This window comes from Achroia grisella, unplaced genomic scaffold, assembly GCF_030625045.1.
Source record: "Achroia grisella isolate CSIRO2021 unplaced genomic scaffold, CSIRO_AGI_Agris_v1 utg524, whole genome shotgun sequence".
Classification (NCBI taxonomy): domain Eukaryota; kingdom Metazoa; phylum Arthropoda; class Insecta; order Lepidoptera; family Pyralidae; genus Achroia; species Achroia grisella.
In genome coordinates, this window is record NW_026712915.1 from 413,342 (window position 1) to 441,219 (window position 27,878).

At 38.9% G+C, this 27,878-nt stretch overlaps 1 protein-coding gene across 2 annotated transcripts; it reads left to right on the forward strand.

Moving 5' to 3' along the window:
- The first annotated feature begins 37 nt into the window (after positions 1-37).
- Positions 38-26,927, forward strand: LOC131847361 (neurexin-4). 2 transcript variants are annotated; one of them, XM_059196925.1, is made up of 25 exons: positions 38-331; positions 778-891; positions 4,794-4,990; positions 9,307-9,448; positions 9,991-10,194; positions 10,800-10,966; positions 11,552-11,728; positions 12,430-12,591; positions 13,331-13,547; positions 14,227-14,371; positions 15,056-15,162; positions 16,108-16,233; positions 16,623-16,823; positions 18,987-19,166; positions 20,016-20,153; positions 20,932-21,068; positions 21,347-21,498; positions 21,843-22,039; positions 22,472-22,612; positions 23,195-23,374; positions 23,817-23,950; positions 24,497-24,707; positions 25,342-25,479; positions 25,998-26,089; positions 26,818-26,927. In XM_059196925.1, the coding sequence occupies exons 1-25, from the start codon at positions 265-267 to the stop codon at positions 26,914-26,916; spliced, it is 3,825 nt and encodes a 1,274-aa protein (XP_059052908.1). In that variant the 5' UTR covers positions 38-264; the 3' UTR covers positions 26,917-26,927. The 2 variants fall into 2 exon arrangements, with proteins under 2 accessions (XP_059052908.1, XP_059052907.1); XM_059196924.1 differs by lacking the exon at positions 4,794-4,990 and adding an exon at positions 2,729-2,925 and having other exon boundaries at positions 39-331.
- Positions 26,928-27,878: the final 951 nt, after the last annotated feature.

The window sequence follows — 27,878 nt, forward strand, 5'->3', positions numbered from 1 at the left end:
ATTCTTCCTTTTGATTGGTTTGGTGACGTACAATAGAGATTTAAACCAATTGGGTCAAAAACGCAATCATTATACTAAACATAGAAAACATTGTTGGGTGTTGTCCCATCCGGCTACGGGAATATGACAGAGAAGAAGCGAAGGCATGACAACGCCAGTCAATTTATAGTTTGATCAAACAGTTTTTTATGTTATTGCGAGTGAATAGTAAAGCTAGTTGTTACTCAATAGCCCTTGTTTTAACTTTAATATAATAATGAAATTATGATGAGTAACTTTGGATATTATTTGTTTGTGTTACTTTGCTGTAGCGTTATAAATACTAATGCAGGTTAGTTCAACGACATCTAATTCGAAATTGTTTTCAAATTTATTTATTTAATAGTGCCGCAGGAAACATGTTTATTCTATTAAGTATTCCATTATTGTTTCGTAACATTTCAATTACAAAACCTCTCTAAAGTATTATATTTAACGAATTTTTATGTATTTAATTATTTTTGTTTACATTGCCTGTAAATATGTTGCAAACTATACCTATACCGGTACATACCTGACTGGACAGGACAGTTATTTTTTTTAATAATTAAACAGATATATGGTATTGAATCATATATATAATGTTTAAAAAGATTTTTTATATATTATTATATATATAATATTTAAATATAATGGACTTGGGAAAGCTTACTTGAAAAGAAGTATGAAATAAAAATAGCATTAATTTTGGTAATTATTTTGTCTAATTAGATTTAATTTTAGATCTTTTAATTTCAGAGTCTGCTCGTTACTATTATGATTATGAGTGCAATGAACCACTTCTAGCGTCTGCTAAATTAACAGCCACATCTAGCTTGAGGGACCGAGGACCAGACAATGCCAAGCTCTATGGTAAGCATAAATTTGTATTTTATATTTTTATGTGTGCACTCTTTTGTAAGCAAAATATACTTATATATTAGAGTCTACAGTTTGGCAGTTGCTTCTTTTGTTTTTATGGGTATATTACATTATTAAATATTCATAGTCATACGCAGAATTACTTCATCCATAGACCATCATTGAGCCTATGTTCTACTCTATTTAAAATGTTATGTATATGCCAATTTCTTACTTTTTGGGTAACATGTGAAAGTAAAATTAACTTTGTTTATTTGTAAACAAAGTTTACGTTCCTATTTATTATAAGCAGGATATGATTTTGAAGTTTTACAATATCTTGCACATCACTATAGTCAGGATTTACTTAACTTAAATTTCTATCTTGTACTCATGATTAAAAAATTATATATGAACCCAACAAATGATATTTGATAATGTAATATGCCTCTTACATTATTTTTAAATCTTAGTACATTGATATTTTTTGCATTAGACACTGTATAAAATAAATAGATTCAATAGATTTTTTTTTATGTTTTACAAAAGATTTGGTACTTATGTATCTGCATGTAGGTGCAGTAGAGAAGTGTGTGGTCTTTATTTTGCTAGATTTATATTTTGTTTGCTATATGGGGATGTAAGTTGGAATTTTGAAGAACGTTTGCCGATATTACAGAGGTTAATTAATCTACAGGTTCAGAAACTCTGTAAAAACCTGAATACTTGGGCCATATCTAAGCTTGGATATAGAGATTTGTCTCCAATACTGACACTTACGACCAGATTAAACAGTAAAATGGCTAGACAATGCAATGTTAGATGGGCATTTAACACCAAACTCTGGCATCCAACAGAAGATCAAATATTGCATGCATCAAGTTATATACAAACAGAAGAGAAAGAAAGGATTTCACGGTTCTTTTTTCAAGAAGATGCTAAGTCATCTCTCATCGGACGATTAATGTTACGGAAATATGCACACTTGTCTACACAAATTCCTTATAAAGGTGTTTGTTTAGGTAGAGATGGCTATGGTAAGCCAGTCCTGTTAGGTGTCGGTGATTCAGCAATCAGTTTCAATATTTCCCATCAGGGAGACTATGTTGTGTTAGCAGGCAACACTGATATAAAAGTTGGTGTTGACACAATGAAAATAGAACCCCCAGTTAACAAAGACATAAAGGAATTCTTCCGTATTATGAGACGTCAGTTTTCTAATCAGGAATGGGAGACAATATATGGGTTTGATACAGAATTAGAGCAGATAGCCTGTTTTTATCGATTCTGGTGTCTTAAAGAAAGTTACGTGAAAAACACAGGTTTTGGACTGAGTACACCGCTTCAAGACTTGAGTTTTCGTTTGAAAACTTTGAAGTTAAATATGTCAGACTATGTGAGGGATACAGAACTGTTTGAGAGAGGTATTTTGAAACAGCATTGGCAGTTCGAGGAGACACTACTGGATGAGAAGCATGCCGTGGCAGTCTCTTTACACAATGATGAGGGTGTTGAACAAGAACCTATTCCTTTCACATTTATAACGTATGAAGAACTGGTGCACGAAGCAGAACCTTTAAATCAAACTGACTTTACTTTCCGTGATGATTTTATGAAAAAGAAATTGAAGGATTTTTAAACATTTTAGTGTTAGTGATCATGTCAATCTGTCGAATATTAATTAAGATAGGTGTATGTATATTTGGGTATATATGTTAGTTATACATAAGGGAAGTAATATCTGTTAAATTTTAATTAAACCATTTAAAAACAAACAGTAATTTTTTTTTATAACTAACACATTGCAAATAGGAAGATTTCACCCTTGAAACTATCATCTCTCAACAAGGTTTGAACGCGTGGACGGCGTCAGAGAATGATTTCGACCAGCAGCTGATAATAGATCTGGGCTCGGTAAAGAATGTCACGAGGATCGCCACTCAGGGCCGGCCTCACTCTCAGGAGTTTGTGGAGGAGTATCATATCAGCTACGGGTCCAATGGCCTCGATTATGCCCGGTATAAGGCAGCAGGAGGTGAAATTAAGGTAAAGTTGAATCCAAATTTATTCTCACTAATGACTTGGCAACTGGTATCAAAATGGGGACAACGAGGTTTTGTCGGCATGATGTGCTTTGCATGGTTTCTTCTTGTAGTTAGACATAGAAGCTTGCTTTAAAAATTTATATAGAAGCTTGGTTTTCTTATGACTTGTGCATAAATAATTAAAAATCCTAATTAATTAGTTTTAATTATTAACATTTAATTTTAAATAATATTATCATAACAACATGTGGTAGCAGTTTAAATTTGTAATTTTTTAAACTTACGTCTTATTTTATCTACACATCTATATCTATACATATAAATAAAATTGGAGTGTCTGTTTGTAATATTAAAATCCCATCAAAAACATAAATGTGAAATGATAGCCGAGTTCAATATTATGAAAAGAAGTGAGATCTAAATGGGTTCAGTGGTCTGTCCATAAATGTATTTATAACAATATAAAATATCATTTCTTCTTATAACTTAGGATAATATATTGTAGCCTAAGGTCAGTAGCTGATGTAATAAGTAGTAACTTAGACTACTTTTATTTTAGAAAAATAAACTTAAATTCCACGCGGACGAAGTAAGGGGTACAGCTAGTAACTACATAAATATATATGCGTTTTTAATTAATGTCTTTACGTTGTTATGTTTTTGTCTTTCGCAACAATTGTGACCACTTTATCAGGAATTCTTTGAGTGTTGTAAATAATTGTCGTGAAAGAATATAACATATTAAGTTCTTGATTCCCATGCATATGGTAGATGAAAAAATGTTCGTTTACAAGAATAAAACTCCCATATATATGGTAGTTGAAAAAAGTTAGTTTAACTTTAAGAAAAAAATAATATAAATGCTGTTATGATAATATAAATGAACTGCTCAACTAATTCACACGTAGAATTCAGATCTACATAAATCACAGCTGTTCACTTCATACAGTAATATGTAAAATATATAGTACCTCATAAATTATATAAGGTCGGACCGCGCATGTGACAATCCTGGTTTACAGGCGTCCATATGCTGCGGAGACCGTTTATGATCAAATGGGCCGTATGATTATTTGCAAATGTCGTATTATAAAAAAAATTGTCTTATATGAAATCATCGGATGTGATCTAGCTGTGATTTTAAAACTTTCGTACGATTTTTCCACTACTCGCGTAGTTCTTAAAACAAATATAGAACTGAATAAAATAATGCCGGCCCACATGTTAATTGCTACGGTTGTGTTGTACAGGTTTCTCAAACAATTTAGTACCAAATTATACACTGCCTTCAATTTTGAAAAACAAGGCGTATTTTTTTTATTTTGATTTCGTCATGTTGATGATGAAATCGGAAGGTAGTTCTGGTAACCTAAAAAATTTACATGTCAAATTTATGAAAATCAATAAGATTTTAAGGTTTATAAGGTTATGATAGGTAAGGTAAATAGCCTTACCTATGATAACCTTATAAATGCTATATGTATAGCATAGCAAATAAACAATAATCAGTAACAGGCATAAAAGGCAAAACAAATCTTTTTTGTGTCGGTAAATAAGAGTAAAGAATTTTTAAACCTACAACTATAATAAATAACAACAGAATTAATCATAAAAAATGGAATAATATTAATGACTGTCTGTTTTTATATGTCGGTAAATAATATAAGTAATAAAGCCGTTTTTTAAATGTACAGCTGAACTGATAGTGATTTAATGTAGCTTGAGAGGATTACATTGATAAAGTACTACGTCCGGTGAAGCTGTGAAATCTGCAGCCAAAAGTATTAGATATTTCGAAAAACAATGGAAAAATCGTACGCTTAGTATAGAGCTGAACTGTACAGCACTGACTAACTTATAATGGTGAAGGAACCTCAGCATGGACCTCGCTGGAAAGCTCTTACTACCAGCACCTGACGATAAACCTGGGGAAGCGCAAGGAGCTGCGCAGCGTCGCCACTAGGGGGCGGTACGCGACTGATGAGTACGTCACAGAGTATATGTTGCAGTATTCTGATGATGGAGAGAGTTGGAGACTCATGTCGTCGGCAGGTGGATTTGCGCAGGTAATTTTTAGTAAGAACTTATGCCTATGAGATATAATAGCCAAAAGGCATACGTTCTTAAGGTTATAACCTAGTCGTTACTAAGAACTTATGCCTTTGAGAGCTAATAGCCAAAAGGCATACGTTCTTAAGGTTATAACCTAGCCGTTACTAAGAACTTATGCCTTTGAGAGCTAATAGCCAAAAGGCATACGTTCTTAAGGTTATAACCTAGTCGTTACTAAGAACTTATGCCTTTGAGAGCTAATAGCCAAAAGGCATACGTTCTTAAGGTTATAACCTAGTCGTTACTAAGAAATTATGCCTTTGAGAGCTAATAGCCAAAAGGCATACGTTCTTAAGGTTATAACCTAACCTAGCCTTTCTTGTGGATGATAATGGCATGGTGCAACCATCTGCGCTAACGGTATACGCTAGCGGGGCACCAGTGATAAGATGAACACGAGGTCAGGTCAGTTAGCCCACCGTGGTGAATTCTCCAGGAATTTATCACGATGGTTTCCAGGTTCCAACCATTTGGAGACCAACCTAACATGGTACATTGGTTTGGTAGCAATAGGGTTACTAGTTACATTACTAATAATCACCTTCCCCCACCGAGTTGAGGTTATGAATTCAAATCTGGTGATAACAATAAACTTTATAAATTTTATCCAATGAAGAAATCTCTAATAACAAATGAAATCTATTAATCTATACATATAAATAAAATTTGAATGTGTGTTTGTAATATTGAAATAATAGTTTTTTACTACATGCATATGAATATAAATACGGTACATATACCAAAATAACATATTTTACAATTTTTGTTTGTCTGTCTGTCAAAATGGCTGGACCGATTTTGACGGACTATTTTTGGCAGGTAGCTGATGTAATAAGGAGTAACTTAGGCTACTTTTATTTTAGAAAAATAAAGTTAAATTCCACGCAGACGAAGTCGCGGGAACAGCTAGTGTTAGATATAAATGTACTCAGTAAATTGTGGGCATGTCGTGTTGTGAATGTGGGATTGCAGTTGTGAGGGTATATATAAGAAAATAAGGGTGGTATATATGGGAAATACTAATGTGTCACCGCAGCTTCGTCGGTGGTTCTTCCAGTCGGACTAAGCCGAGAAATATCTCTGAGTTTGTATACATAAACGTAAAATGTAATGTAGTATGTCATACCGGAATAATGTATCTTTCAAATAAGGAAGTAGTGGTTTGGGTGTCTATTTTTCTCATAAGCACTCTCTCTCTCTCTCTCTCTCTCTCTCACTCAGACAGATATATATATAACAGTATACATAGATTAGTATTGGTGTGTACTTTGAGTGGTGTATTATAGTTTACTAATTCCAAGAAAGTTATTTATTTTACTAATCAAATAATTATATTGTTAATCAAAATGTTAACATGTATATACCTAACAAATGTCTCTTTCTATAACCTTTTTTTTAAATCTAATTAAAAAATAACAGACCAAGTACGGCCCTTTTTTTTTTAAATGAAACCCAAAGTGTAAATACATACCTGATTTATAATCTGTACATCCTTCATATTCGAACACTGTCAAAATATAAATTGGGAAGTAAAAATAGAATAATATAATAATTGTTATTAAACTGTTAATGTAAATCTACTTAAAACAACATATATTTAAAAGAGCAACACACAAGTTTCTTGCTCGTTCTTCTTGCGATGAGTTTGCGTTCCGAATGAGCGGTAGAATAAAAAAAATATGACTATTCAAAAGTGCTTATATTAAGTTTACTTTAATTGTATTAAATATCTGCGCTATACTGACTTTAAAACACTACTTTACCATATTACAAATAGAAATAAACTTCTATTTGTAATATGGTAAAGTAGTGTTTTAAAGTCAGTATAGCGCAGATATTTAATATAGATCAGTAAAAAAAACATAACTCATAACTATCATATTTTTAGCAGTCGGTTACAGATATCGTGCTATTGTTCGATTACTCAATCCCCCGCAATGATGCGGCATGTGAATTCACCAGCTGTGAAACATTAAATTACATGACAGGTTAAAAAGTGTACATAGGTTCCGACGTCTACTCACACGCACAACGGCACACATAATAATAATAATAAGGGGAGGCATTAAGAATAAAAAAATAACAAAAAAAAATCGTGGATAATTCACACAGCGCCATCTAGTCCCAAGTTAAGAAGTGAAGCAGAGTTTGTGTTATGGGTCCTCCCAACTTACGAAGTGAAGCAGAGTTCCTAGAAAACTGGTAGAAATACTTAAATATATTTTTTTCATAATACATACATAATATGCATAAAAAACATTTACATTGGTCTGGGTCCAAACAAACGAAAGGTCATGGATATAACTGTTGAGCAAGGAATTGAACCCGCGAGCATGTAGAATGATTTAAACCACTGTACCATTGAGGTACGATACGAAATACGCGATTTTAGTTCACGACGCGGGTGTGCGTGGCCATGACTACTAACAAAACAAGGGAGTGGTCCCTTCATTTCATACATACACTATAGTTTCGATATATCTTATTATTAATTAATATTATAAACGCTAAAGTTTATGAGTATGGATAGATGTTTGTTACTCTTTCAAGCAAAAACTACTGAACGGATTTTGATGAAATTTTACAGTAATATAGCTTATACATCAGAATAACATATAAGGCTATAAATTTTATGTGGGTGAAACCGGGGGCACAGCTAGTACCCCATACGTAGGTACTATATCATAGAGTCGGTCGACTTCGCACACCTCCTATAGCCCAATATGCGGTTTAAATTAGTCTGGTAGGATAAGGAACCAAGAAAACTGTCTGGCAATTTAGGAAACTCAGTTTGAGAGAACTCTCAATAATATATATAAATTTCAGCTTTATTAAAATGACGGAAGTTTATTTATAAAATAGTATAGTTTAGGGGGGTCCGGCGGGGGGTTGGATCCATACTAAGGGTCTGGCAACGAGCAGAGCAAGTTATAATACTGTTACGAGCAATATGTGAAAAAATGGAGCATCTTAAAATAACGAATTTGATATGAAATTGTATACACCATTATTACCTAATATACGGTTTCAATGAGTCTGGTAGGATAAGGAACCAAGAAAACTGTCTGGCAATTTAGGAAACTCAGTTTGAGAGAACTCTCAATAATATATATAAAGTTCAGCTTTATTAAAATGACGTAAGGTTATTTCTAAAATAGTATAGTTTAGGGGCGCCCGGCGGGGGGTTGGAACCACACTAAGTGTCTGGCAATGAGCAGCGCAAGTTATAATAATGCTACGAACAATATATGAAGATATGGAGTTTCTTAAAATAACGAATTTGATATGAATTTTTTTACACCTTTGTTACCTGGTACCTGCCAAAGGAACCACGATCCAGGTTTCATGTTTGGGGATCGTTCTTACCTGTGTTGGGGACACACATACAAGAACTTTCACGTTTACTAAAATGACGTATGTCTGGCCGTCGTGGGCTCTTGCTCTACTATGATTGTATAGGGAACTATTTTTTAATAATACATAAACATTACATTGTCTTTGCGTTAGTGCGCGCTAATTTTTAAAACATAAATTACTGATAACGTGGCTTTCAGTAAGTAAAAAAAGTTATCCGTTACAAAAAAACTTGCAGTGTAATAAAAATAAATTCATAATATCCTTCCACTTTATAATGTTAATACCAATATTATTGTACTGTATTTAAATATTTAAATAAATAAAATGCAAAATTGCGCTTCACATTAAATTAGGCCGTTCCCTCCATTTTTACAATCAGGCTCTGTCAACTGCACAGAGTACGTTATGATTATGAACAATATTAATTATGCCACAGACTATATATACTACAATTATAAATTCGAATGTATGTCTTTTTGTTACATTTTCATGAAAAACGTTAAAGTTATTTGACATGGAAGATATATTGTAAAACGTTGACGAATACAGGCTCAACAAAATAGAGAAAATCAAAATATCTTTATTCATGTAGCTGACTCTTATAATGTCAAAAATTCTCTCTGTTCGAAGTGCTCTCGAGATCAGAAGAACTGAAACAAAAGAAACTCAGTTCGTATTCTTTTCAAATATGGCATGTTTACAGTAATACAGATTCATTTTTTAATTAAAATTAAGGAGAATAGAGTGCACCACTAGCAGATGCTATTGCAATTTTGTCAAAAGCAAATAGTATCATCAGTGCTCGTAACCCCAACAGATCAGTCACCACAAGGAGCTCCCGTTCACGAGTATGACGGAACGGATCGGACCAGACCGGTCAGTTTATATAATTATGATACGCATTAAATTTCAGATGTTCGAAGGTAACCAAGATGGGAACACAGTGCATAGAAATGAATTCGAAGTGCCTATAATAGCTCAGTTCATTAGAATCAATCCAATGCGGTGGCGGGACAAGATATCAATGAGGATTGAAGTCTATGGTTGTGATTATGGTATGCTGCTCACATCATATTATTATACACATACTAGCTGACTCTGCAAACGTTGTTTTGCCTTATATATTAAAATCGCTATTAAAAAATAAGGGTCGATGGTAGAAGTTATTTAGGATTCCAAGTATTTTTAATGCCACAAGGTAGAAAAATAAAAAAAAGTCTCAAAAATAAATGATATGTTAGGGTAACCCTTATCACTAAGGGGTATGGGATAAAAAATATAATTTCAATTTTAGAAATGCTTGGCGGACCGTAAGACGTTAAAGTTTGTGAGTAAGTATGGATGTTTGTTACTCTTTCACGCAAAAACTACTGAACGGATTTTAATGAAACTTTACAGTAATATAGCTTATATATCAGAATAACATATAGGCCAAAAGTTAAAAAGATATAATGTAAATTGGGTGAAATATAGTGATAAGTGTGATGCAGACGAAGTTTTGCGGGTCAGCTAGTCAGTTACAACGGGCAGCGTGTTGCTCTCCCACCAAAATACCAATTGTAATAAAAAAAAATATTTAGTTTCATTATTTCCTCAGTTGCTGATACGATGTACTTCAACGGAACCTCGTTGGTCAAGGTGGACCTCCTCCGCGATCCGGTATCCGCGTCGCGGGAGACGATTCGCTTCAGGTTCAAGACCAGTACAGCATCAGGGGCGTTGCTGTACTCGCGCGGCACCCAGGGTGACTACGTCGCGCTGCAGCTCAGGGACAACAGGCTGGTGTTCAATATAGACCTTGGTATGTTGTAGCGTAGCAGTCTCATCTCTCCATAGTATAAAACAAAGTCGCTCCCGTTGTCTGTTAGCTTAGATCTTTTAAACTGCGTAACGGATTTTAATGTTGTTTTATTATTAATCTATTACCAACCTCCCCTCTTCTTGCATAGGGCAAGCCCACGTGTTAATTTTCTCCACGTTGGTAATCTATTACCTACGGTCTCCCCTCTTCCCTGACCAAGTGTTAGTCTACTCCACGTAGTAGGCGCAGGTAATCTATTACAAACTGCTAGAAGGGGGAGATTCCTTACTACATGGCAGTGTGTTAGTCTACTCCACTTAGGGCACTGGTAATCTATGACTCGTGGTAAAGTCCCGACTCGAACCCGAGTATTCCCGTGACGGCACAAGCGCTGCAAGTACACTCTCTAGCTCGTTAGGTCTCGTCATGTCTTGTCGAGAGTGAACTGCTGGCTAAGTGTTACAACGGCATCTTGCTTTAACGCTGGTTACCTATTACCAACTGCCTCCTCTCTTCCCACGTTGGTCGCAGGTAATCTATTACCAACTGCCTCCCCTCTTTCCTACTGCAAAGCCGTGTGTTAATCTACTCGACGTCGGGCGCAGGTTCTGGCACGGCGACGTCTCTGTCGGTGGGCAGCCTGCTGGACGACAACATCTGGCACGACGTGGTCATCTCGCGCAACCGCCGCGAGCTGCTGTTCTCGGTGGACCGAGTCGTCGTGCAGGACCGCATCAAGGGGGAGTTCTCGCGGCTCAACCTCAACAGAGCTGTCAGTATTTATATGACTTAATTAAAGATGTAGTATATATGTATCTTGTACCATCAACACCGTTAACCTCAATTTTTGCTTGTATTTGTTAATACTAATGCATAGTATTAAAGAATACAAATTGCCGGTAAAAATTTGAAACAAATTAGAAAAAATAAATCCAGCAATTGCAATATTTGTTTAAGCTTTTGGTACTTTTTTTGATGGCGTAATATGTAGTAATCAGATCAGGGTTGTTAACTATCGATTTTTTTCTACCTGGTGTTAGGCAGAGCTTGTGTTATGGGTCTAGTACCCATAACACAAGCTCTGCTTAATCACCACACAACTGATGTAAATACTTCGATTTTTTCTATAAATTCCTACATAATATACATAGAAAACACCCAAATCGATAAAAACTATCATACTAATGAAAATTAATATTTGTACAGCGAGGAATCGAATTCGCAATCATTGAAAGTAAAGCGATGTGCTAAACTGCTCGACCACCGAAACCGTCATTTACATCAATTAACTTTCCCATATATTTGTTTCTTAAATCAAAGATAAATAATAATGTATTTTTATTGATATTATTTTCAGATATACATAGGAGGCGTGCCAAATTTCCAAGAAGGCTTAGTGGTGAATCAAAACTTCACTGGCTGCATAGAGAACATGTACTTGAATGCTACCAACGTGATCCAAGATCTCAAAGCCGGTTATGATGCTGGAGAGCCCTTCAAGTTCCAAAAAGTTAACACACTATTTGCTTGCCCTGTAAGTAATAAATTATATTTTGCTGTGTCTTGCAATGTTTTTTTCTGTGATGAGTCTATGTTCAGATTGAGTAGTAGATTAAAAGAATATGACTGTTAAGTGTGTTTATATTAAGTTTATTTTGATTAGTTTCTATTTCTAAGATTGAAGGAAATGAGACAGAGGGAGTCCCCCTCTGTCTCATCTAGTTATAATAGTAACTAGCTGTGCCCGCGGTTTTACTCGCGTGAAATTTATAGTCTATATATTATTCTCATGTATAAGCTACATTACTGTAAAGTTTCATCAAAATCGATTTAGTAGTTTTTGCGTGAAAGAGTAACAAACATCCATCCATACGCACAAACTAAAAAGCTATTAAACTTTCGCGTTTATAATATTAATCATCTCATCTCAGGATAATTCACACAGCGCCATCTAGACCCAAGTTAAGCTAGCTAGAGCTTGTGTTATGGGTACTAGATAACTGATACATATACATAGATATTTTTTTTTTGTAAATACATACATATTATATATAGAAAACACCCAGACCGATACAAACAATCATACTCATGAATACAAATGTTTGTGCCGTGCGAGGAATCGAACCCGCGACCATCGGTCGTAAAGCGGTGTGCTTGACCGCTAGACCACCGAGGTCGTCATATGTCTATATTAATAAGAATAGAAATGAAGATTTCATAAATATGTTGTACCAGGAACCACCAGTAGTGCCTATAACGTTCCTGAAGGAGGGCTCATACGCTAAGCTACGCGGGTACTCCGGCGGGAACTCACTCAACATCTCGCTGGAGTTCAGGACGTATGAGAACCACGGCCTGCTCATATATCACCACTTCAAGAACGACGGAGATGTTAAGGTCAGTTGTACGTCTTTATTTATTTATTTATTTAGGAAGATTAACGGTGTAATTTTACATGTTACTTGTCATATAGAATTGTCCTATGCCAATTAATAATCTTCGCCAATAGTATTACCAGATTAAATTTTTCATTAGCCAATTTTAACATATTGAAGTAATCACGTTACAGTGTTTCAGTTGTAGTTATACAGTACAAGTAAATAGACCAACATACCCACAAGTAGCGATGTAATTATATGATTTATGACCATTTATAATAGAGTTGTTAGTAAAATATCGTAATGTTTCTATAGTTATGAACAATTTAATAATAATATCCGGGTACAATTCGCACATCGACCCAGATAGAGATCTAGTTTAAAGCTAAGCAGAGCCTATATAATGGGTACTAAACAACTAATAAATATACTTAAAAATATATTTGTAAATACATATAAAACACTCAGATCAAACGATTATAACATGAATAGAAATACATATTTGTTTCGTGCAAGGAATCGAACTCACTACCAACAGAAACGCCAAACCCCAATAAAATCGATACTATAAATACAAATGTTTGTATCGTACGACCAAGCGACCAACGGAAGTATAACGGTGTCTTCATACTTTGAAATTGGCATATCTTCATCAAACCAGAAAACAGCATACAAACAACCTGCTAATGGCAAAAACTAGGTGAGGACACTGGTATCCAAGACATTCTTCCTCTGGTAACAAAAGATTAATTCATCAGGTATTCCTAGAAGAAGGGAAAATCAAAGTGGAATTGGAGATGGCTGGATCCCCTCGCGTGAAGCTGGACAACTATGCGGAGGAGTTCAACGACGGGCGCTGGCACGCGCTGATGCTGACCATGGGTGTTGACAACCTCGTGCTGTCCGTTGACTACAGACCTGTGAAAACCACCAAGAAACTCCGGTTCTTCACTGGGAGCACTTATTATATTGCTGGTCAGTGTACTTTAGAATGAGATGAGATAATGTATTGTGTAGTTTTTTATTTATATATTGCTTCAGTTAACTTAATATTATGTATGTAACAATATTTCACCCATATAGTATATACCATAAGGACTGACATATATATAAAATAATAATATTGTCTTTGTGGTCACCACATTCACTGTCAATCTGCCACGGTAGCAACGGTACACCACTACCTTCGGTTAGTAGTCTTCCATCATGAAGGTTGGTGGGGGAGCAGGACCACTCAGTTAATATCTAAGATCCGGAATTAATTATATCTTTATATTAATGTAGTTAAAATAAGTGACATTATTCCAAGCAAAGGGTAACTACTTATCACATTCTACATCATACCAATGATATACAGACAAGATATTGACAACTCATGTATCTACTTATATGAATCCTTTCCTTTTTTTCCTTATTCTTTTAACGGAAGAGATTATTTTGTAAGAATTTAGAATGGAAATACGTCACCTATACTGAGATTGAAAGGAACAGCTATGTTTATTAATAGATTCGCTCGCGATTTCTCTATAAATTCATCATTCAAGTCCATCAAGTGAGTCGATGTAAAAGTCGATGTAAAATAGCTTACTTTCATATTTCTGTGTAGAATTTCTTTCCGTTAAACAATATAATTTAAATATATATTTCATAATAGGCGGGAAGTCTCCACCCCGAGGGTTCATCGGATGTATGCGCAAGATTGCAGTAGACGGCAACTATCGCCTTCCGACCGACTGGAAAAAAGAAGAGTATTGTTGCCCCAACGAGGTCGTGTTCGATGCGTGCCAGATGATCGACAGGTGACTATTTTACTGTATTATCAGGACCATAGATATATAGTATAAAATAAAAACGAGTTGATCTTACTGATTACCTTACAGCTTATTCGACTAGCAAATGATGAGCATCATCTGCCATCTGAATATTCTGAACCTCTCGGAAAAAAGGTTCATTCCTGTTTGCGTAATATTTTCCACATATTACAGGAAAGTAAAAGTGGGTTCGGTTCTCGTACAGATCATTCATTATAACTTCATGTGTTTAATAAGAATATGTGTTTAATATCTCTTAAATACTAGTAAGTATTTAAGAGATATGTATAGAGTGTAATTATATGTTTAAAGTATGTTAATAAATACTTCTTTATATAATCAGAGCTTTATATTTAGTTCTTTTTAGGGACCGAATTGTTACTTGTTATTCCATGATTGTGTATAGGGAAGCAGACTCGTTACAAGAAGGAAGCAAGAAAATTGCGTGTTGCGTTTTAAAGTTTCAAAAAACTAACAACATTTATTTTAAAGTTCAGAATTACATATTTAAGTTTTGTGTCAATAATAAATGCTCAATAGCAAGATTGACAAAAGATTATAAGCATAAAAGATACTTGGGTAACAAAATAAATCAGTAATGGTTATCAGAGCAGACCATTCTCTAAAAGCTAAATAATTGTTAGTGATATGAATTTTCGTTTGCGTGCGCAGATGCAATCCAAACCCGTGTGAGCACGGCGGCACGTGCTCACAGTCGGCGGCAGAGTTCTCCTGCGATTGCCACTCCACGGGCTACGCCGGCGCAGTCTGCCACACATGTGAGTTACCACACTGACCACCTACCACTACGCAACACAACACCCACCACCCACTAAGCGACTCAACATCCAACACCCTTTCTCACCCTCATAGTGTACGCCCACCATCATGCAATACAACACCCACCGCTCACCACGCGATACAACACCCTCTCCTCGCCACACTCGCACCACACGCCACGACACTGTACGCCCGCCACCATGCAATACAACACCCACCGCTCACCACGCGATACAACACCCTCTCCTCGCCACACTCGCACCACACGCCGCGACACTGTACGCCCGCCACCATGCAACACAACACCCACCGCTCACCACGCGATATAACTCCCTCACCTCGCCACACTCGCACCACACGCCGACCCCAACACAACATCCACCGCCCACCACGCGATACAACATCTTCATCTCGCCACACTCGCATCACACGCCGCGACACTATACACCTACCACCATATATCACAACAGCTACACTTCTTCACACGCGAATAATCAGTCACGCAGGAAAGAATGTGCATGTAAACGTAGACAAAGAGAACGAGAAAGATCGTGCGCGCCTCTGACTCGACCATTCTCGCATCCAGCGATCGTTCGTGCTTTAGCGCCTTTTCATAATAATTTAATTTATATTGTATGATATAGTTATAGAGTATTGCTAATTTTGAATAACCTACGCTAAATAACGCGCACTTCTTATCGCGCGTGAAAGAATGTGTCGTGTAAAGGCAGCATTTGATGATGGTCTTGCGGTTTAGCGCACTGCTTTACTTCGGTTAGTAACTAGTATCCATAACATAAGCTTTAGCTAACTTGGGAGTAGATAGCACTGTGTGAATTGACCTGGGATTCATATTATTTTCATGCCCATTGTTAACTGCGCGAAAGGCTATTGGCGCGTGTAAGAGTGTATGTAAAGTGAGGTATTTTGTTGTTTGGACACAGCGATGCACCCGGTGTCGTGCCAGGCCTACAAGAACGTGGCGTCCGTGTCCCGCGCCGCCGACGTGCTGCTCGACGTCGACGGCTCGGGCCCACTGCCGGCCTTCCCCGTCACCTGCCACTACTATTGTGAGTATGCTACGTCGTATACGACAGATCACTGGTCGCAAGTTCGATCCCTGTTAGATTCTGTGTGCATTGTGCCTCTTTATTTGATTTGTGGTAGATGTGTTCAAACGTAAGAAATTTAAGTCCAATTGGAAAGTGTAAGGAAATAAGGAGAAAATACCATTTAATTAGTAGATTATTATCTGAATAAGTATCTCGGAAATTATAATTGATCACGAAGTTGTAGCATGAAATTTCATATTTAATGGTCCTTCGAGCCGGAACATTTAAACAGATTTTTAATGTTCAGTATTTGTAATCAACCGTGGACCCAGCAAACATTCCTTCTTTGATTGATTTAAATGTGTAATACCAAACTAACGGTGATGCCTGTGGCGGTGGTGATGCAGCGGACGGGCGCGTGGTGACGGCGGTGCGCACGTCTGCGGGCGGCGCCGCCGTGGACGGGCACCAGGAGCCCGGCTCGTTCCGGCAGGACGTGCACTACGACGCCACGCGCGCGCAGCTCGAGGCGCTGCTCAACCGCTCGCGAGCCTGCTCGCAGCGCCTCGACTACGCCTGCCGCCACTCGCGCCTCCTCAACTCGCCCAGTGCGTACGCTCCTCCACCTCCTCCACCTCCTCCACCTCCTCCACCTCCTCTATACAGGACGTGCACTACGACGCCACGCGCGCGCAGCTCGAGGCGCTGCTCAACCGCTCGCGAGCCTGCTCGCAGCGCCTCGACTACGCCTGCCGCCACTCGCGCCTCCTCAACTCGCCCAGTGCGTACGCTCCTCCACCTCCTCCACCTCCTCCACCTCCTCCACCTCCTCTATACAGGACGTGCACTACGACGCCACGCGCGCGCAGCTCCGAGGCGCTGCTCAACCGCTCGCGAGCCTGCTCGCAGCGCCTCGACTACGCCTGCCGCCACTCGCGCCTCCTCAACTCGCCCAGTGCGTACGCTCCTCCACCTCCTCCACCTCCTCCACCTCCTCCACCTCCTCTATACAGGACGTGCACTACGACGCCACGCGCGCGCAGCTCGAGGCGCTGCTCAACCGCTCGCGAGCCTGCTCGCAGCGCCTCGACTACGCCTGCCGCCACTCGCGCCTCCTCAACTCGCCCAGTGCGTACGCTCCTCCACCTCCTCCACCTCCTCCACCTCCTCCACCTCCTCTATACAGGACGTGCACTACGACGCCACGCGCGCGCGCGCGCGCAGCTCGAGGCGCTGCTCAACCGCTCGCGAGCCTGCTCGCAGCGCCTCGACTACGCCTGCCGCCACTCGCGCCTCCTCAACTCGCCCAGTGCGTACGCTCCTCCACCTCCTCCACCTCCTCCACCTCCTCCACCTCCTCTATACAGGACGTGCACTACGACGCCACGCGCGCGCAGCTCGAGGCGCTGCTCAACCGCTCGCGAGCCTGCTCGCAGCGCCTCGACTACGCCTGCCGCCACTCGCGCCTCCTCAACTCGCCCAGTGCGTACGCTCCTCCACCTCCTCCACCTCCTCCACCTCCTCCACCTCCTCTATACAGGACGTGCACTACGACGCCACGCGCGCGCAGCTCGAGGCGCTGCTCAACCGCTCGCGAGCCTGCTCGCAGCGCCTCGACTACGCCTGCCGCCACTCGCGCCTCCTCAACTCGCCCAGTGCGTACGCTCCTCCACCTCCTCCACCTCCTCCACCTCCTCCACCTCCTCTATACAGGACGTGCACTACGACGCCACGCGCGCGCAGCTCGAGGCGCTGCTCAACCGCTCGCGAGCCTGCTCGCAGCGCCTCGACTACGCCTGCCGCCACTCGCGCCTCCTCAACTCGCCCAGTGCGTACGCTCCTCCACCTCCTCCACCTCCTCCACCTCCTCCACCTCTTCCACCTTCTCCATCTTCTCCACCTCCCCCACCTCCTTCACCTCCTCTACAGCCGCGTCCCACCAGGAACTAGCTCGTTCTACAAGATATGCAGTACTCTCTACGTTACAGTGTCACAATGACATTATGCTAGTGGTACTGGTCCGACAAATACGCCATGGTTGCCACTACTATCAGTCTATCAGCTTTTTAGCATATCATTACCTAAAAATTAAATGCAATGGCAAACAAGTGGACTTGTTGATAAATAGCAACAGTCGGCTATATACCTGAGCAGTACTGCGAGCATTACGTCATTTAGTGCCACCCGTTGGATCCCTCATGCTTTGCCATTGCAGCGGACTGTGATATTCTTGCCTCTACACCCTGTATAATTTTACCGTTCTTTTTCAAACAAAAACACGATGTATAAAGTGAGTTATATGGTGATTGAAATTGGTGGACCACATATTCACATATATAATTTAGTATAAATTTTACTTCAGTAATAGCAATATAGTGAACATCTTATCTTAAAAAACCTTTTCATTTTGACAGGTAATAAGGTTCTATTTATGTAAACATTTTCTTATAAAAGTGTGTAATTTTCAAAATATAGAATTTAAAAGACAATTAACCTTTTCTAATATTTTTAATGTAATAGATGATGATATCAATTAATTAAAAAATAAGGTATTATTTTTAAAATTACCGACTTATTTTTTAATGAGTGGTCACTAGTCATATTAGTAATTTATATTTTGCTTTTATATCTTACATCCTTACAAAGATCGTTCTGTAATACTAGCACGATATGAGCGGGGCAGGTAGTAGAACGTTCTAGTAGCTGCCTAAAGTGTGAGTAGTTTGTGGAGCGATGGTGATGGTGGTGGTGGTGTGTGGTGTGGTGTGCAGGCGAGGAGGGCACGTTCCGTCCGTTCGCGTGGTGGGTGTCCCGCAGCGGACAGCGCATGGACTACTGGGCCGGCGCCACGCCCGGCTCCAGGAAGTGCGCCTGCGGCCTGCTCGGCGCCTGCACCGACCCCACCAAGTGGTGCAACTGCGACGCCGAGCATCCCCACCTCGCGCCCGCAGGTAACTACCACGCTCCGCGCGGATACAGTTCTACACTAGAAACAATGAGCATTCAAAAAATATGGATACCACGTTTAATCGAGTCTTTCCTGTAGCTATTCTTACACGTAACCTCTTTCACGCTCGAATTTTACACAGGAAATAATGTGCATGTAAAAAAAGATTAAAAGTAACGATACCACACCACATTTAATCGAATCTTCCCTGTAGCTACCTTTACACGTACCCTCTAAGGCGCGGATTCACATTTACACAGGAAATAATGTGAATGTAAAAGAGAAAAGAAAAAAATAATAATAACGATACTTGTGTCTTTAAGTTGTGAATTTTAATCTAAAAGTAATCGAAAGTCGAAAGACTATAGCAGAAGATTCAAGAAGAGTATATTAAAGTTTCTTAACAATCGGTAACGCCCACCCCTGGCGTTTCAAGCGCCCATAGGCTACGGTAACCTTTTACCATCCGACGGGCCGTATACTTCTTTACCATCTACATGGTAAAACAAAAATGATAATAATCTGTATCACAAATATATCAATGTTATACATTTAGTCCTGGCTTTCGAAATACGTAAAACTGTAACAAACGTCAGTTATATCCAACATATTCTAAACATATAAATAACATTTGTGGATAGTTGTATATATAAACAAAAAAATATATACACTTATGTATTGGTGTATAAAATAAAGTCGACAATTACATAAGTAAATTAATTCCGTACCAATGAAATGAATTACTATAATTTATTTGAATGAATTTAATTGGTATAAAAATAAGCATCTAATGAAACACTGATCTATGAAATAAATAATCGACTTCATTAAATTATAAGTATTTTTTTGACAGAATTTCAAACAGACGGCGGTGAAATCACAGAGAAAGAGTTCCTACCTGTCAAGCAGCTACGGTTCGGCGATACGGGCAGCCATCTTGATGAGAAAGAAGGACGATATACACTCGGACCGCTCATGTGTGAAGGAGATGGTAAATATTATATTCTTTAATCATTTATGTTTTCAGAATACAATGTTACAAGAAGGTGTTACAATTTAAAATTGTTTAACACATGTTATTTTCGTTATTCGTGTATATAAAATATGAGAATTAGAATATGAGAAGAATTTTATTAAAGTCCTAATAACGCTATTAAAATGAGGGTTTGAGGATAGAAGGGTGAAATTTTAGGGTTGTATCTATTTTATAATATTGAATCACAAAATAAAGAAATAAAAAACAGAAGACTATTAAAATTGTGCATAAAAAATACATAATGTACAAACACATTTGTAAACATGTACAATATCATTTGAAAAAAATACAAGCTGATTTTCTTGTCAGTTGTTCTCAACTCGAAAACACTCAGAACTGACGGTAGATTTGACATTATGATATGTCAATTCGTAGTGCTCAAGCTGAGAAGAACTGAGCTCTCAATATGAGAGTCTGTAATAGACCTATATGAATATAGAAACAAGAGCAATAAAAAAAAATTACACACACTACTATTATTTACATATTACACGACCGATAACAAAACATCGATGTCAAATAATCTCAATATTGTTAATTGTCAAATCAGCGAATCGAGCTTTGTGTCTGTGCTATTATTGAAATAATCTATGTACTAATATGTGAAGCAACTAAGCAAGTCTTTGACAATAGAATCTTAATATAGTTCAAACTAGTAATAATGTTTAAATTAATTATGGTCGAATATCAACCATTAGTTATTATTCTTATGGACACGTTCCATCTCTTGCAGACCTGTTCAGCAATGCTGTGACGTTCCGCATCGCGGATGCAATAATATCCCTGCCCACGTTCGACCTCGGCCACAGTGGCGACATCTATTTCGAATTCAAGACCACAAAGGAGAACGCAGTATTACTACATTCGAAGGTAACAATTGCCGGTGAAGCTGTAATAGCCAGCTGCGATTGATGCATTAGAGTAGTTTGAAAAAAGGGTAAAAAATAATCTCTATACACAGATGGCTTCGGTGGTTTAACAGTCGTACTATGCAGTGCGGCAAGTTTACTTCATTAAAGAATTTTCTATTCTTTTCTAAAACATTTTGGTGATCATAAATATCTAGCGTACGTTTTGTTATAACAATTGTTGTTTGCACCGACCCCAGCATCGTACATACAACCCTAAGACTGGTGGTTTGTGTACAGGGTCCCCAGGACTACATAAAGCTGTCCATCATCGGCGGAGACCAGCTGCAGTTCCAGTTCCAGGTGGGCGACACACCGCTCGGCGTCTCCGTGGAGACCAGCACCCGCCTCGCTGACAACCAGTGGCACTCTGTCTCTATCGAACGGAACAGGTACCATAGATCCGTCTTCACCTGTTTTCACACCATTCCATTTCATTTTAGGTGTATCATTCTCATATCATCAGGTTCCGGTTTTTTTGGATGAAGGTGATTTTCTCGGAAGAAGTGATTGGCGGAAGGCTCAATGTTTTAGCCCCGCTGGGTTAAAGAGTATTTACTAACACAGATTCCATGAAGATCTCTTGGCCAAAACCAGGACTAATCAGTGATTGTAGGAGATATGGTCTTTATTTTGGACCCTTCGCTACCAAGAGCTCGCCTCTCTAAAATATACGTGTAGGATGTATACAATAAACATAAAAAGTATATCATCGTGTGCATTGCGGTGTACGTAGGAAGGAGGCGCGCTTGGTGGTGGACGGCGCGCTCAAGAACGAGATCCGCACCGCCAAGGAGCCCGTGCGGGCCCTGCACCTCACCACCGCGCTGGTGCTGGGCGCCGCGCTCGACCGCAAGGACGGCTTCGTGGGCTGCATGCGCGCCCTGCTGCTGGACGGGCGCGCCCAGGACCTGCGCGCGCGGGCCACGGCAGGTACGGACACACATCGCAGGACAGGTACGGACAGGCACCGCAGGACAGGTACGGACAGCCACCGCAGGACAGGCACGGATAGCCACCGCAGGACAGGTACGGACAGCACTATTTTGAAGATCTAAATGGTTCAATTGTGCCATCACTGCTTAAGGATCGCAAAAAGCTAGCAATATAGGTAATGTTAAAGTTTTCAGTTAAGTTGGTCAGTCAAACACTCTGATTTACTTCCGATGGTCGCGAGTTCATTTCCATTGTGATTGTTTGTATTGGTCTAGGGTGTTTCCTGTGTATCTCAAAAAAAAATCTATATATATCGATTGTCTAGTATCCATTACGGAAGTTCTGTTTAGCCTAAGACTGACGCCTGCAATTCCTGCGGTGCCGTAAGCTAGTTCTACTCTGTGCTATATGTAAAGAGTGTTCCCCCAGGGCTGTACGGCGTGTCTGAGGGGTGCGTGGGGCGCTGCGAGTCGTCGCCGTGCCTCAACAACGGCACCTGCCTCGAGGGGTACGACTCCTACGCCTGCGACTGCCGCTGGACCTCCTTCAAGGGACCCATCTGTGCCGACGGTCAGCTCACATACTTTTATATTTCAAACCATATGTCTGTGACTATAAGGTTTATAGTTACTTGATTTCTAAGTTCCTGGACCTCTATTTATGTGGATAGCACTTATGAATAAGTATAATATTTCCATATACTCATTTTATGAGCTAGCATCGTACATTATTTCACGATGTTAACATTTCATTTAAAATTTTTCTATATTACCGAAATCAGTTTGTATCTATTAACCAAGAACTTAAGATAATTTATACATGTGTCAGCCACGTGTGTATAACGTGAATTTTTGCAGTTATTTTTTTTTTATATTACGGTCTTAGCAATCAGTCATACGGCCCATTTGATGGTAAATGATTGCTTTAGCCTATGAACTCCTGAAATGCCAAGGGTGTCACGTGCGCGTTGCCGATCCTTAAGAAACATTTCTTAATGAACCCCATGCTGTAGTCTATAGAGAAAACCTCGAATCACCAGTCGTCACTCGAGTTACCAGATTATAGTTTCGCAATTTGTTAAACAACCTTTAGTAATATATATACTTTTTTATTGTACTAATGAAATTTAATGTATCTAAACTTCGGATACAGAAATCGGTGTGAACCTGCGTCCCAACTCTATGGTGAAGTACGACTTCCTTGGTTCATGGCGTTCCACAATCGCGGAGAAGATCCGCGTGGGATTCACAACAACCAATCCTAAGGGCTTCCTCCTCGGGTTTTACTCGAATATAACTGGAGAATACCTCACTCTTATGGTTTCTAATTCAGGTAATTCTACACATGACAATATGGTTTATAACCTTTTTTTTAATCTTCAAGACTGAATTGACAGGTTTGAATGAAAATGAAACAGGTGCTGTAGCAGGATAGTGCTGTACCTGCAATACCGGTTTGTCTAATTGTATTTTTTAAAACTTTCTAAGACATACTGTCGAAATATTTTTACGTACATTAGTGTTACCATTACTGTCTTTGTAAAGAACACAAATACATTTTTGTGGTGTCCATACCATACATTTAGTAATTTTTAAGGTATTGAAATTACAAAAAACTGACAACACAGGTGATTTCAAATTTGTCTCTAAGATAAAAAAGAACAGTTTATAGTTTTTTTTAATTTACGTAGAAAAGTTAATTTGAAATTACAAATAAATACTTTAATTTTATTTATTTGTCTGTATATATTTGTATCCAAAATATAATTGTACAGGACACTTGCGCGTGGTGTTCGACTTCGGGTTCGAGCGGCAGGAGATCATTTTCCAGGGGAAGCACTTCGGCCTCGGACAGTACCACGACGTGCGGCTCTCGCGCAAGAACAGCGGCGCCACCATGGTTTTGCAGGTACTGTTAATGAAATAAAATCACCTTCGAATAATATAAAATATATATCATCATAAATGAAGCGCAAATCAGCACCCACAGCAACAAAATACATTGGTTTTTAATTGTTTTACTATATATACAACTACACCAACATATACACTATATATATGTTGGTGTAGCTGTGTGTATGTATATGTACGTACTGTCTTTGCGCTTCTCACCCTTCTGGGGCAGCGGATGTAATAAATAGGCTTCGGTGCTTGGCAGCACTTCCTCTTCTGCGGCGTCTCCTTTTCTTAGGGGCGTCCACTTACCGTCCTTTCGTACTCGTTTGCCTTCAATGCCACTAATACACGAACTTCCGCAGCCTCCCTAAAATTCTCCTCCTAGGGTGAGGTCAGTTATATCATCGTGTCTAATACATCAAATGGTTGCCAAAGAGGACTTGACCCCTCTTGGCTTCTGCCCCATCGCTAATCATTATTGTTAATAAGGCACTTGTACCCGATTATAAAATATCCGTTCACCTAATTTAATTTGTATATCCCGGGATTGAACCGGCAGGTGGACAACTACGAGACCCAAGAGTACAACTTCAACATCAAGGAGTCAGCAGACGCGCAGTTCAATAACATACAGTATATGTACATCGGACGCAACGAGTCGATGAGCGAAGGGTTCGTGGGGTGCGTCAGTCGGGTGGAGTTCGACGATATTTACCCCCTCAAGCTGCTGTTCCAGCAGGACCCGCCCCCGAACGTACGGGGACAGGAAGGTCAGTATCGCCTATATATAACTATATCTTCAGAACTGATTTCCAAGATGGGGTAGTCAGAGGAATTGAACAAAGTTAAGAAATTAAGACAACGGTTTATTTAGTAGTGGATATGACTTGGCCAAATTTGACTTAGTGTTTTCATATAGTTCTTTCCACAATCAAAGTGAAATGAAATTTATTACTTAAACGTGGTTTTAAACTCAAACTTAATTAACATATTAGATCTACACATTATTCATGTGCCATTTAACAGTTGTATTTTTATACATAACAAAATTCGAATTTCTATATTTAAATACATACCTACTTATATATATGCCCTTACCGAGTACCATATGTTTTTTTCCGGACTGTTCTAATGCTGTTGGCCGCAGCTGGCCTTTACAGCTTCACCGGACGTTAGGGGGCGAGTGCAGATGGCACTCCAAACCCTCGGAAGGACTTATGGAGCGGCTGAAGGCCAACTCCTGCCTGACGGATACGATACCATATGTGAAAGAATTGTTATGACGACTCGCATTTTGTAAGCCCGTGATAGCATTAAAGAGTGGCTTCTACTGCATTTCGAGTGTCTCCAGCGACGCGTTAGTTAGAAGTAGGCAATAACGAGATTCCACGGTGTGTGGTGCAGGCGGCGTGCTGCACGAGGACTTCTGCGGCGTGGAGCCGGTCACGCACCCGCCCGAGCCCGTCGAGACTCGACCTCCGCCCGCCGCCGACCTCGAGCGGGACCTCGACTACCACCGCACCGACGAGGCCATCCTCGGCAGTCAGTACACCGCACCCTACACCACTATATACTTCGATTACAAATACAAATACAAATAATCTTTATTCAAATAAACTCATTACAACCACTTTTGAATAGTCATATTTTGAGCAAGAAACTTGTGTGTTGCTCTTTTTAATAGATGTTTTTTTATATAAATAATTACTCTTTTTTCTTTTATTCTGATTCTTGTCCCTGACCGGTCTAGTCATTACCGATAATGTCAATTTTGTCTCTGGTATTAAAAAACAGACTATAAATATATTTTGATTTATTGTACATTTTTAATAAACACTTTATTACTGTTCATTCTCATTTTTATAAAATATATTATGTATACTCGTTTCGAAAATCAAATTTTGCGCCAAAAATAATTAATTATTGTTATTTTTTTAATTAAACGCATAGTAAGGCAAAGATTTCTAAAACATACAGCCTCAAAAGTCACTGATTTTCAAATTGACATTATTATTTATTAAGTTATATAAACTATGTATAATTTTGTAAATATTTTGCAGCTGTGCTGGCGTTCATCTTCCTGCTGCTGATTATTGTTGCGATCGTGTTGGTGCGCGCCCTATCGCGGCATAAGGGCGAATATTTAACACAGGTAACATCCACTTCCAATATTAGATTCTATATTTAAAAGGAAATTTCCAGGGCTGTAAAATACGTAAAAAAAAAATAGATTCTATTATACCATCATTGAGTAAAACTAATATATGCATGAATAGGGCTCCCACTGGATACTGCAAATTGAATAAATTTATATGGAACAATTTATAAGCCTAAAATTATATGGTTGTTGAATCTTGACGGCCTCGGTGGTCTAGCGGTTTAGCACACCTCTTTACTTCCAATGGCGTGTCCGGGTTCGATTCCTCTCACGGTGCATACATTTTTATTCACGAGTATGATTATTTGTATCAGTCTGAATATGAATAAGAATGTAATGGTCCACACCCCAGCGCTAAGGGTTTACCGTTAACAGGGCACCGGTGGAGGTTGATAAGATGTGCATGAGATCAGGTCAGTTAGCCCATCGTGATAAATTTACCATGAATTTATCACGATGGTTTCCAGAGGGACTACATGGAGGTGAACTTGACATGGTACATTGCTAGCCATTGCTAGTCCACATTGCAGTCCCCTCCCCTCTGTTTGCATGTATGAAATGAATGAATTCACGAAGATCGCTTTATCTATTATAAGATACAACTAATTAAAAAAATAATGTTTACTAAACTACTTTATTAGGCTAAGACCTGTAAAAATAGCTGTAAGAGTGGAAATAAAATAAAATAAATGCTACATAACATTATGGTGATGTGTGTGCAGGAAGAGCGCGGGGCTGAGGGTGCTGCAGGTCCTGATGCTGCGGCCCTGGCAGCCGCAACCGGCCCTCGAGTCACCAAACGCAGGGAGTTCTTTATATAGTCACACTCATCTTCCACTGCGGCCCACCACACAAACTATCACATTCTCATTCTTCTCAGTTATGTTCTCCATTTAAAATTGTTCCATATACTTATTATTTAATAGCTTTTCTAATATTATAATGGAAGTACAAAATATTAACATAGGTGACGATTCTGAATTAATAAAGTAAGTGGGGTCTTAACGCTGTATCGGTTTAACGCTCCTTTATTTCAACCCGGGGATTCAGAACATAATGGAAAGACGTTGAGGAAATAAATAAATTCAAAATCCGTTGCATAGTTTTGAAGATTTAAGCATACATAGGGACGGACAGACAGCGACTGCGACTTTGTTTTATACTATGTAATAATAAAGATATATACCGTAAACATCTAGAAAGTATGACGGCGTATTCATTGTTAGGACTATATCATGCACAGTACAAATTCTAATTCATAAATATAGGACGTAATAAAAATTGATTTATCTATACATATAAATAAAATTGGGGTGTCTGATTGTAATATTGAAATAACCGTTTTTTACTGCATGCATATGAATATAAATACGGAACATACACCAAAATAACATTTTTTATAATTTTTGTCTGTCTGTCTGTTTGTTCCGGCTAATCTCTGAAACGGCTGAACCGATTTTAACGGTACTTTTTTTGGCAGTTAGCTGTTGTAATAGGGCTAACTAGTAGTAACTTAGGCTACTTTTATTTTAGAAACATTTTATTGTAGAAAAATGTATAATTCCACGCGGACGAGGTCGCGGGTACAGCTAGTAATAAATACATTTCAATAAATGTTTGCCCTACCCGTCCTTATTAAAATAGTTTCAGAACTGACATAAATTCAACTATGGCTCTTTTAAAACCAGTGCATTATAGTATATTACGATATAAGTGTGTTATGGTCATAACACACGAAGCGGACTTTCAGTCCGAGCCGTGTGTTTTACTCACGTATAACGTA

Excerpts from the sequence above, each read along its gene's own strand:
- LOC131847361 (XM_059196925.1), top strand. The coding sequence starts at position 265 with ATGATGAGTAACTTTGGATATTATTTGTTTGTGTTACTTTGCTGTAGC. Across the intron at positions 9,449-9,990 it reads AGTCTATGGTTGTGATTATG|TTGCTGATACGATGTACTTC; the intron begins GTATGCTGCTCA and ends TTATTTCCTCAG. Across the intron at positions 24,708-25,341 it reads GAACGTACGGGGACAGGAAG|GCGGCGTGCTGCACGAGGAC; the intron begins GTCAGTATCGCC and ends TGTGTGGTGCAG.